Below are 17,404 nucleotides of genomic sequence, written 5' to 3'. Positions count from 1 at the left end.
TTACAGCAATTGAATGTTGCAAAGGTTTACAGTAATATGAACATTTAAAGTCATTGGCGCATAGTTATTGCAGTTTTAGCTCATGTCACAGTACCATCAAGTGACCTACATATTTACTATATTTTTATACATGGCAAAGACACATTAAAGTTGTGATAATCACTGTACATAATGACCTAATTCAGGAACATATTCTCTGTTGTGTTTAAATTTACATGTTTATAATGTACAATTTGTAACTTTATTAGTTTTTTTATCATAAGTGTTGATAATAAACAAAGGAGTTGTTACACACATGTTCAGTTTAAAAACAAATTTGTCAAATCATAGTCTGGCATTTAATATACCAATGAACAACAATACTGTTTTCAGAAAAGAGCTTCTCTGTTTTAGGGACATCAACTGGTGAAGCATTCATTCTGACTAAAATCTAAATCAGCAACTTAAATTTCATTGATTCTTCAAGAATGAGTTTGTATAAAGTTACTGCTCGAAAATACTTAGTGAAAATGAGTTAATAATTAGATAAATTAGGTTGTCACTGCATTGGTCTGTGATAAATTACCCCAAATTATATGTATAAAATATTGGAAAACATGTTCTACATGTGTCCGTGCACTGAACAGCACTGCTGATTATGTACTTGTCAAATTGAGACTTAATATAGTAACATCGTATAACCTAGAAAGTACTTAAATGGCTATACAAATTAATTACTTTATTCAGCACATTACAATTAAATCATGGAACACGCAGACACAGTCTAAAATTCATTAATTGTCTGCAATGCCATTTGATACAGATCTGTTCCAAAAACATTACTTTGCTGCAATGGGTCTATTCGTGCCTCCAACGAACGAATCTGTGCTGAAGTAATATCACATTCAATTGTTGGTACATCAACATTTGGAATATCATCATCAGCTGGAGTAGGACCTTCCCAGTCTATTCCATAAGATGATAACTCTGTCTGCAAAATGAAATTTAAACAACATAAATTGTGACTTTCACACAATTCAGAGACAAAGTTAATTAAAAAGATGTTAATTATCAAGTTAATGCCCATAATATACACAAAAACTGCCCAAATTATCACAATAGCAGATCATCCGGGGGCACAATTTGCTCTTCTAACAGATATTATATTGAATCATATAAGTTGAGTGAGATGCATGTCCAAACAGAAAGTAGCTGGTGAACATATGCACTAATTAGGTCAATGATACTTCCACATTTTTTACTCCTGTGTGCGAAGCACACAATGGGAGTCTTTGCAGTTACCCTGTCTGTATGTGTGTGTGTGTCCTTCTGTTCCACTGATATCTCAAGAACCATACATTGTTTTTTTATGAAACTTGGTGCATAGATGCGCAGATTTGATTAGGTTTTAGTAGAAACCATGCATATTAATTACCTAATTTGCATGATAATTAGCTCATTTTTAGCTGTTCCATAACTGTTCCACTGGTATCAAAAGAACTACTCATTGGATTTTGATGAAACTTGGTTCATAGATGCTTTGAACTAATGCCAGGTTTTGATTAGTTTTGGGTGAAAATCTGTGCATATTAATTACTTAATGTGCATAATGATTAGTAAATTTTCGGCTTTTCCAATGATACCTCAACTACTAATCATCACATTTCAATGAAACTTGGTACCTAGATGTCTTAGGACACTGCACAGACCTAGTATGTTTTAGGGTAATATCAGTACATATTGATTACCTAATTTGTATAATAAATTAATTTTCAGCTTTTGATATTTCAAGTAGTAAGCAATACATTTCAATGGTACATAGATACTGAAGGACTATGCAGAGATCGATTGTTTTGGGATAATATTTGTGCATATGAATCACCTAATTTGCATAATTAGTTAATTTTCGAATTTGCATATACATCTCAAGTACTAATCATCACATTTCAATATAACTTGGTACATAGATCCTCTAGGACTATGCAGAGATCTGATTAGTTTTGGCGTAAATAATTGTGCATATTAATTAACTTATTTGCATAATTATTTAATTTTCAGTTTTTTCACTGATATCTCAAGTACTTATCACCACCTTTACATGAAACTTTGTACATAGATGCTCTAGGACAATGTACAAATATGATCAGTTTTGGGTTAAAATCTGTTCATATAAATTTTCTAATTAGCATAATAATTCATAATTGTTCTGATCACATTTCAATGAAACTTGGTACATAGATGGTCTGTTACATTGCACAGACCTTATTAGTTTTACACTCTGTTCATTTTAAATTTTCTGATTTGCATAATTAGTTTTCAGCTTTTCCATCAATATCTCAAGTACAAGTAATTTTGAATTAATATTTACTGTGTCTCTAATACACTCAGCACACGGGAGTTCTTTCTAAACTTTCTTTGATCAGTCATTAAACGCGCTAGATGATATTGTCTGTGTTTATTACTTACATTTGTGCTAGGTTCAAATGCTTCTGTAGCTTCAGTACTAGAAGAGGCTGCGATATTCAGCAGTCCGGACACCCAAAGTTGATTGGGAGACATGTTCCCTTCTGTTGTTCTAATTGGGTGTTGATTCCAACTTGCAGAAAACATGGACAAGTGTCTTCTTATACGTGGTAAATACACATAATGTAAACAGAATAAATGCATATCATTACATGAATCAAGAAGACCCTGGTCTTCGAGAGCATAAAATGTATTATAAAATACATATAAGCACCCACAAAATACATCACGCCATAAGCGCTCAATACGTTGATTGTGTATACTTTTTCCTGTGATATGACTACCTCTCCCAGGTCCTCTGTCTGGGTGCGAAAGCATATACTTTGCAATTTCAACGTTTTCTAATCCATGATCAGATCGCACTCTAGACGGTACACCATATTCACACACAGCTGACATAAAGTCCTCCAGTACAGTGAATGCTCTGTTGTTGTCATTGCACTGTAAATACATAATTCTACGTGAATATCCGTCTATGCCACCATGGATCACAAATCTCCAACTGCAATAAAATTAGAATGAAAGTATAATGTGTGGTATGTTTACACAGTACCAGGTACATCAGTATAATGTGTGGTGTATTTACACAGTACCAGGTACATCAGTATAATGTGTGGTGTATTTACACAGTACCAGGTACACCAGTATATTGTTTGGTGTATTTAGACAGTACCAGGTACACCAGTATAATGTATGGTGTATTTACACAGTACCAGGTACACCAGTATATTGTGTGGTGTATTTACACAGTACCAGCTACACCAGTATAATGTGTGGTGTATTTAGACAGTACCAGCTACACCAGTATATTGTTTGGTGTGTTTATACAGTACCAGGTACACCAGTATATTGTGTGGTGTATTTATACAGTACCAGCTACACCAGTATATTGTTTGGTGTGTTTATACAGTACCAGCTACACCAGTATATTGTTTGGTGTGTTTATACAGTACCAGCTACACCAGTATATTGTTTGGTGTGTTTATACAGTACCAGCTACACCAGTATAATGTGTGGTGTGTTTATACAGTACCAGCTACACCAGTATATTGTTTGGTGTGTTTATACAGTACCAGCTACACCAGTATAATGTGTGGTGTGTTTATACAGTACCAGGTACACCAGTATATTGTTTGGTGTGTTTATACAGTACCAGCTACACCAGTATATTGTTTGGTGTGTTTATACAGTACCAGCTACACCAGTATATTGTTTGGTGTGTTTATACAGTACCAGGTACACCAGTATATTGTTTGGTGTGTTTATACAGTACCAGGTACACCAGTATATTGTTTGGTGTGTTTATACAGTACCAGCTACACCAGTATATTGTTTGGTGTGTTTATACAGTACCAGCTACACCAGTATATTGTTTGGTGTGTTTATACAGTACCAGCTACACCAGTATATTGTTTGGTGTGTTTATACAGTACCAGCTACACCAGTATATTGTTTGGTGTGTTTATACAGTACCAGCTACACCAGTATATTGTTTGGTGTGTTTATACAGTACCAGCTACACCAGTATATTGTTTGGTGTGTTTATACAGTACCAGCTACACCAGTATATTGTGTGGTGTATTTATACAGTACCAGCTACACCAGTATATTGTTTGGTGTGTTTATACAGTACCAGCTACACCAGTATATTGTTTGGTGTGTTTATACAGTACCAGGTACACCAGTATATTGTTTGGTGTATTTAGACAGTACCAGGTACACCAGTATAATGTATGGTGTATTTACACAGTACCAGCTACCCCAGTATATTGTGTGGTGTGTTTATACAGTACCAGCTACACCAGTATATTGTTTGGTGTGTTTATACAGTACCAGCTACACCAGTATATTGTTTGGTGTGTTTGTACAGTACCAGGTACACCAGTATATTGTTTGGTGTGTTTATACAGTACCAGCTACACCAGTATATTGTTTGGTGTGTTTATACAGTACCAGGTACACCAGTATATTGTGTGGTGTGTTTATACAGTACCAGCTACACCAGTATATTGTTTGGTGTGTTTAGACAGTACCAGCTACACCAGTATAATGTATGGTGTGTTTACACAGTACCAGGTACACCAGTATAATGTGTGGTGTGTTTAGACAGTACCAGGTACACCAGTATAATGTGTGGTGTATTCACACAGTACCAGGCACACCAGTATAATGTGTGGTGTATTTACACAGTACCAGGTACACCAGTATATTGTTTGGTGTGTTTATACAGTACCAGGTACACCAGTATAATGTATGGTGTGTTTACACAGTACCAGGTACACCAGTATATTGTGTGGTGTATTTACACAGTACCAGGTACACCAGTATATTGTGTGGTGTATTTAGACAGTACCAGGTACACCAGTATAATGTATGGTGTATTTACACAGTACCAGCTACACCAGTATATTGTTTGGTGTGTTTATACAGTACCAGGTACACCAGTATATTGTGTGGTGTATTTAGACAGTACCAGCTACACCAGTATAATGTATGGTGTATTTACACAGTACCAGCTACACCAGTATATTGTTTGGTGTGTTTATACAGTACCAGGTACACCAGTATATTGTGTGGTGTGTTTATACAGTACCAGGTACACCAGTATATTGTGTGGTGTGTTTATACAGTACCAGCTACACCAGTATATTGTTTGGTGTGTTTGTACAGTACCAGGTACACCAGTATATTGTTTGGTGTGCTTATACAGTACCAGCTACACCAGTATATTGTGTTGTGTGTTTATACAGTACCAGCTACACCAGTATATTGTGTTGTGTGTTTATACAGTACCAGCTACACCAGTATATTGTGTGGTGTGTTTATACAGTACCAGCTACACCAGTATAATGTATGGTGTGTTTACACAGTACCAGCTACACCAGTATAATGTATGGTGTATTCACACAGTACCAGCTACACCAGTATATTGTTTGGTGTGTTTGTACAGTACCAGCTACACCAGTATATTGTTTGGTGTGTTTACACAGTACCAGCTACACCAGTATATTGTGTTGTGTGTTTATACAGTACCAGCTACACCAGTATATTGTGTGGTGTATTTATACAGTACCAGGTACACCAGTATATTGTGTGGTGTGTTTATACAGTACCAGCTACACCAGTATATTGTTTGGTGTGTTTACACAGTACCAGCTACACCAGTATATTGTGTTGTGTGTTTATACAGTACCAGGTACACCAGTATATTGTTTGGTGTGTTTATACAGTACCAGCTACACCAGTATATTGTGTTGTGTGTTTATACAGTACCAGGTACACCAGTATATTGTGTGGTGTGTTTATACAGTACCAGCTACACCAGTATATTGTTTGGTGTGTTTATACAGTACCAGCTACACCAGTATATTGTTTGGTGTGTTTACACAGTACCAGGTACACCAGTATAATGTGTGGTGTGTTTATACAGTACCAGCTACACCAGTATATTGTGTGGTGTGTTTATACAGTACCAGGTACACCAGTATAATGTATGGTGTGTTTATACAGTACCAGGTACACCAGTATAATGTATGGTGTGTTTATACAGTACCAGCTACACCAGTATATTGTTTGGTGTGTTTATACAGTACCAGCTACACCAGTATATTGTGTTGTGTGTTTATACAGTACCAGGTACACCAGTATAATGTATGGTGTGTTTATACAGTACCAGCTACACCAGTATATTGTGTGGTGTGTTTATACAGTACCAGCTACACCAGTATATTGTTTGGTGTGTTTACACAGTACCAGGTACACCAGTATAATGTGTGGTGTGTTTATACAGTACCAGCTACACCAGTATATTGTGTGGTGTGTTTATACAGTACCAGGTACACCAGTATAATGTATGGTGTGTTTATACAGTACCAGGTACACCAGTATAATGTATGGTGTGTTTATACAGTACCAGCTACACCAGTATATTGTTTGGTGTGTTTATACAGTACCAGGTACACCAGTATAATGTGTGGTGTGTTTATACAGTACCAGCTACACCAGTATATTGTGTGGTGTGTTTATACAGTACCAGGTACACCAGTATAATGTATGGTGTGTTTATACAGTACCAGGTACACCAGTATAATGTATGGTGTGTTTATACAGTACCAGCTACACCAGTATATTGTGTGGTGTGTTTATACAGTACCAGCTACACCAGTATATTGTTTGGTGTGTTTACACAGTACCAGGTACACCAGTATAATGTGTGGTGTGTTTATACAGTACCAGCTACACCAGTATATTGTGTGGTGTGTTTATACAGTACCAGGTACACCAGTATAATGTATGGTGTGTTTATACAGTACCAGGTACACCAGTATAATGTATGGTGTGTTTATACAGTACCAGCTACACCAGTATATTGTTTGGTGTGTTTATACAGTACCAGCTACACCAGTATATTGTGTTGTGTGTTTATACAGTACCAGGTACACCAGTATAATGTATGGTGTGTTTATACAGTACCAGCTACACCAGTATATTGTGTGGTGTGTTTATACAGTACCAGCTACACCAGTATATTGTTTGGTGTGTTTATACAGTACCAGCTACACCAGTATATTGTTTGGTGTGTTTATACAGTACCAGCTACACCAGTATATTGTTTGGTGTGTTTACACAGTACCAGCTACACCAGTATATTGTTTGGTGTGTTTATACAGTACCAGGTACACCAGTATAATGTATGGTGTGTTTATACAGTACCAGCTACACCAGTATATTGTTTGGTGTGTTTATACAGTACCAGCTACACCAGTATATTGTTTGGTGTGTTTATACAGTACCAGCTACACCAGTATATTGTTTGGTGTGTTTACACAGTACCAGCTACACCAGTATATTGTTTGGTGTGTTTATACAGTACCAGCTACACCAGTATATTGTTTGGTGTGTTTATACAGTACCAGCTACACCAGTATAATGTGTGGTGTGTTTACACAGTACCAGGTACACCAGTATATTGTGTGGTGTGTTTATACAGTACCAGCTACACCAGTATATTGTTTGGTGTGTTTGTACAGTACCAGGTACACCAGTATATTGTTTGGTGTGCTTATACAGTACCAGCTACACCAGTATATTGTGTGGTGTGTTTATACAGTACCAGGTACACCAGTATATTGTGTGGTGTGTTTATACAGTACCAGCTACACCAGTATATTGTTTGGTGTGTTTGTACAGTACCAGGTACACCAGTATATTGTTTGGTGTGTTTATACAGTACCAGCTACACCAGTATATTGTTTGGTGTGTTTATACAGTACCAGGTACACCAGTATATTGTTTGGTGTGTTTATACAGTACCAGCTACACCAGTATATTGTTTGGTGTGTTTATACAGTACCAGGTACACCAGTATATTGTTTGGTGTGTTTATACAGTACCAGCTACACCAGTATATTGTGTGGTGTGTTTATACAGTACCAGCTACACCAGTATATTGTGTGGTGTATTCACACAGTACCAGCTACACCAGTATATTGTGTGGTGTGTTTATACAGTACCAGCTACACCAGTATAATGTGTGGTGTATTCACACAGTACCAGCTACACCAGTATATTGTGTGGTGTGTTTATACAGTACCAGCTACACCAGTATATTGTTTGGTGTGTTTGTACAGTACCACCTACACCAGTATATTGTGTTGTGTGTTTATACAGTACCAGCTACACCAGTATATTGTGTGGTGTGTTTATACAGTACCAGCTACACCAGTATATTGTGTGGTGTGTTTATACAGTACCAGCTACACCAGTATATTGTGTGGTGTGTTTATACAGTACCAGCTACACCAGTATATTGTTTGGTGTGTTTATACAGTACCAGCTACACCAGTATATTGTGTTGTGTGTTTATACAGTACCAGCTACACCAGTATATTGTGTGGTGTGTTTATACAGTACCAGCTACACCAGTATATTGTGTGGTGTGTTTATACAGTACCAGCTACACCAGTATATTGTTTGGTGTGTTTGTACAGTACCACCTACACCAGTATATTGTGTTGTGTGTTTATACAGTACCAGCTACACCAGTATATTGTGTGGTGTGTTTATACAGTACCAGCTACACCAGTATATTGTGTGGTGTGTTTATACAGTACCAGCTACACCAGTATATTGTGTTGTGTGTTTATACAGTACCAGGTACACCAGTATATTGTGTGGTGTGTTTATACAGTACCAGCTACACCAGTATATTGTGTGGTGTATTCACACAGTACCAGCTACACCAGTATATTGTGTGGTGTGTTTATACAGTACCAGCTACACCAGTATAATGTGTGGTGTATTCACACAGTACCAGCTACACCAGTATATTGTGTGGTGTGTTTATACAGTACCAGCTACACCAGTATATTGTTTGGTGTGTTTGTACAGTACCACCTACACCAGTATATTGTTTGGTGTGTTTATACAGTACCAGCTACACCAGTATATTGTGTGGTGTATTCACACAGTACCAGCTACACCAGTATATTGTGTGGTGTGTTTATACAGTACCAGCTACACCAGTATATTGTGTGGTGTGTTTATACAGTACCAGCTACACCAGTATATTGTGTGGTGTGTTTATACAGTACCAGCTACACCAGTATATTGTTTGGTGTGTTTATACAGTACCAGCTACACCAGTATATTGTTTGGTGTGTTTATACAGTACCAGCTACACCAGTATATTGTGTGGTGTATTCACACAGTACCAGCTACACCAGTATATTGTGTGGTGTGTTTATACAGTACCAGCTACACCAGTATAATGTGTGGTGTATTCACACAGTACCAGCTACACCAGTATATTGTGTGGTGTGTTTATACAGTACCAGCTACACCAGTATATTGTTTGGTGTGTTTGTACAGTACCACCTACACCAGTATATTGTGTTGTGTGTTTATACAGTACCAGCTACACCAGTATAATGTGTGGTGTATTTATACAGTACCAGCTACACCAGTATATTGTGTGGTGTATTCACACAGTACCAGCTACACCAGTATATTGTGTGGTGTATTCACACAGTACCAGCTACACCAGTATATTGTGTGGTGTATTCACACAGTACCAGCTACACCAGTATATTGTGTGGTGTATTCACACAGTACCAGCTACACCAGTATATTGTGTGGTGTGTTTACACAGTACCAGGTACATCAGTATAATGTGTGGTGTATTCACACAGTACCAGCTACACCAGTATATTGTTTGGTGTGTTTATACAGTACCAGCTACACCAGTATATTGTTTGGTGTGTTTATACAGTACCAGCTACACCAGTATAATGTGTGGTGTGTTTACACAGTACCAGCTACACCAGTATATTGTGTGGTGTGTTTATACAGTACCAGGTACACCAGTATATTGTGTGGTGTGTTTATACAGTACCAGCTACACCAGTATATTGTTTGGTGTGTTTGTACAGTACCAGGTACACCAGTATATTGTGTGGTGTGTTTATACAGTACCAGGTACACCAGTATATTGTTTGGTGTGTTTATACAGTACCAGCTACACCAGTATATTGTTTGGTGTGTTTATACAGTACCAGCTACACCAGTATAATGTGTGGTGTGTTTACACAGTACCAGGTACACCAGTATATTGTTTGGTGTGTTTATACAGTACCAGGTACACCAGTATATTGTGTGGTGTGTTTATACAGTACCAGCTACACCAGTATATTGTTTGGTGTGTTTGTACAGTACCAGGTACACCAGTATATTGTTTGGTGTGTTTACACAGTACCAGCTACACCAGTATAATGTGTGGTGTATTCACACAGTACCAGCTACACCAGTATATTGTGTGGTGTGTTTATACAGTACCAGCTACACCAGTATATTGTGTGGTGTATTTATACAGTACCAGCTACACCAGTATATTGTTTGGTGTGTTTATACAGTACCAGCTACACCAGTATAATGTGTGGTGTGTTTACACAGTACCAGCTACACCAGTATATTGTGTGGTGTGTTTACACAGTACCAGCTACACCAGTATATTGTGTGGTGTGCTTATACAGTACCAGCTACACCAGTATATTGTGTGGTGTGTTTATACAGTACCAGCTACACCAGTATATTGTTTGGTGTGTTTATACAGTACCAGCTACACCAGTATATTGTGTTGTGTGTTTATACAGTACCAGCTACACCAGTATAATGTGTGGTGTATTTATACAGTACCAGCTACACCAGTATATTGTGTGGTGTATTCACACAGTACCAGCTACACCAGTATATTGTGTGGTGTATTCACACAGTACCAGCTACACCAGTATATTGTGTGGTGTGTTTACACAGTACCAGGTACATCAGTATAATGTGTGGTGTATTCACACAGTACCAGCTACACCAGTATATTGTGTGGTGTATTCACACAGTACCAGGTACACCAGTATATTGTTTGGTGTGTTTATACAGTACCAGCTACACCAGTATATTGTTTGGTGTGTTTATACAGTACCAGCTACACCAGTATAATGTGTGGTGTGTTTACACAGTACCAGCTACACCAGTATATTGTGTGGTGTGTTTATACAGTACCAGGTACACCAGTATATTGTGTGGTGTGTTTATACAGTACCAGCTACACCAGTATATTGTTTGGTGTGTTTGTACAGTACCAGGTACACCAGTATATTGTGTGGTGTGTTTATACAGTACCAGCTACACCAGTATATTGTGTGGTGTATTTATACAGTACCAGCTACACCAGTATATTGTTTGGTGTGTTTATACAGTACCAGCTACACCAGTATAATGTGTGGTGTGTTTACACAGTACCAGCTACACCAGTATATTGTGTGGTGTGTTTACACAGTACCAGCTACACCAGTATATTGTGTGGTGTGCTTATACAGTACCAGCTACACCAGTATATTGTGTGGTGTGTTTATACAGTACCAGCTACACCAGTATATTGTTTGGTGTGTTTATACAGTACCAGCTACACCAGTATATTGTTTGGTGTGTTTATACAGTACCAGCTACACCAGTATAATGTATGGTGTGTTTACACAGTACCAGGTACACCAGTATATTGTGTGGTGTATTTACACAGTACCAGCTACACCAGTATATTGTTTGGTGTGTTTATACAGTACCAGCTACACCAGTATAATGTATGGTGTGTTTACACAGTACCAGGTACACCAGTATATTGTGTGGTGTATTTACACAGTACCAGCTACACCAGTATATTGTGTGGTGTATTCACACAGTACCAGCTACACCAGTATATTGTTTGGTGTGTTTATACAGTACCAGCTACACCAGTATATTGTTTGGTGTGTTTATACAGTACCAGCTACACCAGTATAATGTGTGGTGTGTTTACACAGTACCAGCTACACCAGTATAATGTGTGGTGTGTTTATACAGTACCAGCTACACCAGTATATTGTGTGGTGTGTTTATACAGTACCAGCTACACCAGTATATTGTGTGGTGTATTCACACAGTACCAGCTACACCAGTATATTGTTTGGTGTGTTTATACAGTACCAGCTACACCAGTATATTGTTTGGTGTGTTTATACAGTACCAGCTACACCAGTATAATGTGTGGTGTGTTTACACAGTACCAGGTACACCAGTATATTGTTTGGTGTGTTTATACAGTACCAGCTACACCAGTATATTGTGTGGTGTATTCACACAGTACCAGCTACACCAGTATATTGTTTGGTGTGTTTATACAGTACCAGCTACACCAGTATATTGTGTGGTGTGTTTATACAGTACCAGGTACACCAGTATATTGTTTGGTGTGTTTATACAGTACCAGCTACACCAGTATATTGTTTGGTGTGTTTATACAGTACCAGCTACACCAGTATAATGTATGGTGTGTTTACACAGTACCAGGTACACCAGTATATTGTGTGGTGTATTTACACAGTACCAGGTACACCAGTATAATGTGTGGTGTGTTTATACAGTACCAGCTACACCAGTATATTGTGTGGTGTGTTTACACAGTACCAGCTACACCAGTATAATGTGTGGTGTGTTTATACAGTACCAGCTACACCAGTATATTGTTTGGTGTGTTTATACAGTACCAGCTACACCAGTATATTGTTTGGTGTGTTTATACAGTACCAGCTACACCAGTATAATGTATGGTGTGTTTACACAGTACCAGGTACACCAGTATATTGTGTGGTGTATTTACACAGTACCAGGTACACCAGTATAATGTGTGGTGTGTTTATACAGTACCAGCTACACCAGTATATTGTGTGGTGTATTCACACAGTACCAGCTACACCAGTATATTGTTTGGTGTGTTTATACAGTACCAGGTACACCAGTATATTGTTTGGTGTGTTTATACAGTACCAGCTACACCAGTATATTGTTTGGTGTGTTTATACAGTACCAGCTACACCAGTATATTGTTTGGTGTGTTTATACAGTACCAGCTACACCAGTATATTGTTTGGTGTGTTTATACAGTACCAGGTACACCAGTATATTGTTTGGTGTGTTTACACAGTACCAGCTACACCAGTATATTGTTTGGTGTGTTTATACAGTACCAGCTACACCAGTATATTGTGTGGTGTGTTTATACAGTACCAGGTACACCAGTATATTGTTTGGTGTGTTTATACAGTACCAGCTACACCAGTATATTGTTTGGTGTGTTTATACAGTACCAGCTACACCAGTATAATGTATGGTGTGTTTACACAGTACCAGGTACACCAGTATATTGTGTGGTGTATTTACACAGTACCAGGTACACCAGTATAATGTGTGGTGTGTTTATACAGTACCAGCTACACCAGTATATTGTGTGGTGTGTTTATACAGTCCAAATCCAAATTAAATTGCAATTTTACCGTAGTCGTATGTTCTACCTCTCTGTGGATGGTTTTATTTTCAGCTATATATTATGTCCACTCTCGGATATTGAATTGTCCATGTATACATAATTTATGTTCCTTACCGTATTAACTTGTGATGTCCATCTATGTGCCATAGAGACAGTGGTGCATACACCCTGTATGCACGCCTTGGCGTTGAAAATATTTCTAGTGATCGCAAAGGAACTCCAACAGGGTCGACCCTGTGTAAACTAAGTCTCATTCTCTGTTGCTGGACTCGTAACCCCATACTTCGGAGGAAGCCTGTCATACGGCGATAACCACAATTTGGAAAATCGAGGATGATTTCTCTTATAACGTCATCCAACTGAATGTCGGAAATATCAGAATATGTATCTCTTATTTTGATGTCAAACTTACTCATGCGTCTTTTCACCGTCCGCTCACTTACACACAGTAACCGGCTAATATACGGAATAGTAAATCCAGTATCGACTAGGTATATCAACTGATCCTTCGTAATACAATATGGAGGTCTTCCTCTTCCAGATAGTACTTCTGTGTCCACACAATATCCTTCGAATACATCATTGTTCAGGGCCGCAAATGTTTCATTGACCTCGCTTATATCGCTCAAAACAGAAGACATATCACAGTAGTAGGAGTTAACTTGCGAACAAATACGCTTCAAACTGTTGAGCTTGTATTGAATGCTATCATAATTCATACGATCTTTATCCTCAATACACTTCAAAACATCGCTAAGCAAAAGATGTACCCGCCTAAGAAGGAAGTGTTTACCATCCATGGCTGCCATGATGTTTACCATCAGTAAAGGTGGTTCAGTATAAAACAACGCCTTTTACTTTTTCTTGTCAACGTTTAAGAATTACGCTTTTAAATAAGCTGGTTTCTTTAATTGTCAGTCTATATGCTTGATGTTTTATCGATTCGCAGTTCTATTTATTTATTTATTTGTTGTTTTATAAATTTTTCTATTTGTTTATTTATTCTTTTATTTTTTGTTTTATTATTTTATTTATTCTTCTATTTTTAATTTATCGTTCTATTTTTCAATTTAATCTTTTATTTATTATTTTATTCTTTGATTTATTCTTTTATTTTATTATTTTATTTATTCTTCTATTTTTAATTTATCATTCTATTTTTCAATTTAATCTTTTATTTATTATTTTATGCTTTGATTTATTTTTTGTTTTATTATTTTATTTATTCTTCTATTTTTAATTTATCGTTCTATTCTTGAATTTAGTCTTTTATTTCTTGTTCTATTCTTCAATTTCTTCTTTTATTTATTGTTTTATTTTTTGATTTAGTCTTTTATTTATTTATCTATTCTTTTATTTATTCTTTTATTTATTTATATATTCTTTGATTTATTCTTTTATTTATTGGCGTTTTTCAATTTTGGCCCTAATGACACACCATAGGGCCTTGACCCTTACCGAGTTCCGTGTTGATTGACATTCAACGAGATCCGAATTTTTAATTTGATGGCTGGTTTGAATATATCCACTTTTACAGTGATCAATATAAGCGTTTGGAAATAGCATAATTATATTGCGTGAGTGAAAGAAGCCAGTGAAACAGCGTGTTCTATTTATTTCTAACGCGCGTGGTCGGCGTCTTTGATTGCGATTGTTTTGTATTTTTTGTCTTCGAAATGTATCACTCGATGCGTTTTTTTTTTGGGTCACGTCTCGCAACTGAAAGTCCAAGCTGACTTTGTTTTGGCTGTAAAACTAAAAGCCCCCAACGTCGGATTCGTCAGCGTCATTCACAAATACTTGAAGGGCATCTGTGATATCTTCACCTTCAAACTGTCTTCGTCTAAAAAGTCAAATTCGCCATCTTCTTCTCCACAGTTAGCTTCCCCAGCTAACACCTCTTGAAGTTTGCTGTCCAGTAATTTACTTTCATTGACTCCACCGTCATTCACAGCAGTTTTCGTTTCCGAGTCCTCAACGGCGGTACTCACAATGGTAAAGGATGTTTCCCAAGATAGTACGATGTATTCAATGCGTAAGTGTGAATTATAAACAGACCAGAAAAGTCCGGTTAAAGCAACAAAAAGACGACAAAAAGACACTTTGAAGCCCCGTCATAGCCATAACAAGAAACCACGTGGAGTTGTTTAGTGTCTGTCAATATTTTAGAACACTGCATTTTCAGTGGTCGAATTACGTTGAAAGAGTCGTCAATTGAAACAAATATTACAGTCTGTTGACAGTGATTGATCACTGTTATCATCATAGAAAAAAGAGTTATCCGCAATATACTTGCTGTTGGGGAGCCACACTACGGTAGCTTCCTTTGCCGAGATCGCCAGAATCTTCACGATAAAGTGGCAAGTTTAAAACTTGATGCAGCACAATTATTTGCGAACATAATTGACTTGAATTTAGCTGATGGTGGTTGTTACTATCTTAAAATAAAATCAAACCAAAGTCCGACGTACCTGCAAAAAGAGTGCATGTAAATTAGCTGCAGTTCTGTAGCTCTGGATTTCGCTGGTGTCCGTTTTTGGCGTTTTCTGTTGCATCGGTAGTCTGATTCGGTCGTCTATTGGTAATTGCGAAACCCTAGGGTTTCGATGCAACAGAAAACGCCAAAAACGGACACCAGCGAAATCCAGAGCTACAGAACTGCAGCTACATGTAAATGTGCTGTAAGACGAACACTTTGGTAAGGAGGGGCAGAGTTTCCTTCGAATTTGTCTGAAAATCGCTTTAGGCTTATTCAGGTAAAATGAAAATTAAACTTGCACGAACACTACAAAAGGTCCCTCCCGAAAATAACAAGTCCAACAAAAACGGTCTCGTTGGATGATGATTTACAATATTTTCGTGTTGAAAATTTACTCTGCATTTCTTCTAATTCCACACATAAAAAAACTTACCCCACAGCCGTCATTCCATTTTCTTATTCTACCGTAATTTGCGCAAGTTTGCTCGCGGGAGTCTGATAATTATTGTCGGAAAGTGTTCTTGTGTCTCTAAAAGACTTTGAAACTTGTGGAATACTCAAGAAAATAAGTTTGCAAATAAAACGGCCCAAACATAAATACGCTATGTTGAAAAACATTTCAACTGCCCAGTGTAGTATTTGTGTTGTTTGCTACCTGCAAACAGAACCGCCCACTTTGCATAATCCCAGCTGTAATGAATGAGGTCACCGTTCGTTATCAGCACAGACCGTGTCAAAACTCCATAGCGTGAAAGAAAACGGTAAAAATACAGTTTTTTCACAGACATAAATGTCGAATCATGATTTTTTCTGAAAACAACCTTCAAGGTAATTTATTTACTGCCAACCTATATAATTGTTGCTGCTAAAACGGGAGTTAACCTTGATTGAAGTTTAAAATCATAAAAGTGCCGATTTCTCGGTGTTCGATTTCTGGCTATTGCCGTTGACCTAATTTTAAATGACGTTTCATTGAGTAGCGCTACGATGTCGCCGTTTGGCTTTCCGTACTCTCGAATATGTTGGCTTCGTATCCGTATTTACATTTTTGCGAAATTCTATCGCGTATTTTCACAAACCTCGCGCAAACCACCGGTATACACTAACTTCAACACCAAAAAACGTGCTTGAAATTTTCCATTTTCGGAGAGGAAAAAAAAACTTAATTTAAAAAATAGAAATACGGATTTAAACTTCATGACCTTTGCTTCAAAACAGTGTAAAGTTTTTGGCCGCATGCATGACCGTAGAGCTGACATTTAAAAATGTATTCACGTTAGTTAATTATCAGCCGCGCCGATTTTCAGAATCACGTGACGCTAAAACAAACACAGTGTTCACAAAATATTAATAATAGAAAAGTACAAGTCAAGGGCTTTCCAAACATATATAGATTGTATAGGTTCTTGTAAAATTTACTCCGATTATAGATGTTTACATTTTCCATGCCAAAAAACTATCTCGCTACCTTAAGTGTCAAGACTTTTAGATGTGAATGAGATTTTATGTTCAGTTATTGAAAAAGTTTGTCAAGCTGGGTTTGAACCACGACATTTGTATGGCAAGACAAT

The 17,404-nt window shown here is 37.3% G+C and overlaps 1 protein-coding gene across 1 annotated transcript; it reads right to left on the bottom strand.

The window, feature by feature from the left end:
• Positions 1-315: 315 nt before the first annotated feature.
• Positions 316-16,443, bottom strand: LOC146730225 (uncharacterized). Its single transcript, XM_085493666.1, has 4 exons — positions 16,267-16,443; positions 13,469-15,825; positions 2,446-3,004; positions 316-970 (listed from the first exon to the last, which is right to left on the bottom strand). Exons 2-4 carry the CDS (start codon positions 14,173-14,175, stop codon positions 764-766), a joined length of 1,473 nt encoding a protein of 490 aa, XP_085349792.1. The 5' UTR covers positions 14,176-15,825; positions 16,267-16,443; the 3' UTR covers positions 316-763.
• Positions 16,444-17,404: the final 961 nt, after the last annotated feature.

The sequence above is a fragment of the Saccoglossus kowalevskii genome, chromosome 19 (genome assembly GCF_978046115.1).
Source record: "Saccoglossus kowalevskii chromosome 19, keSacKowa6.1, whole genome shotgun sequence".
Lineage (NCBI taxonomy): Eukaryota > Metazoa > Hemichordata > Enteropneusta > Harrimaniidae > Saccoglossus > Saccoglossus kowalevskii.
Note: the sequence above shows the minus strand (reverse complement) of the source record. Positions and strands in the feature narration are given on the sequence as shown.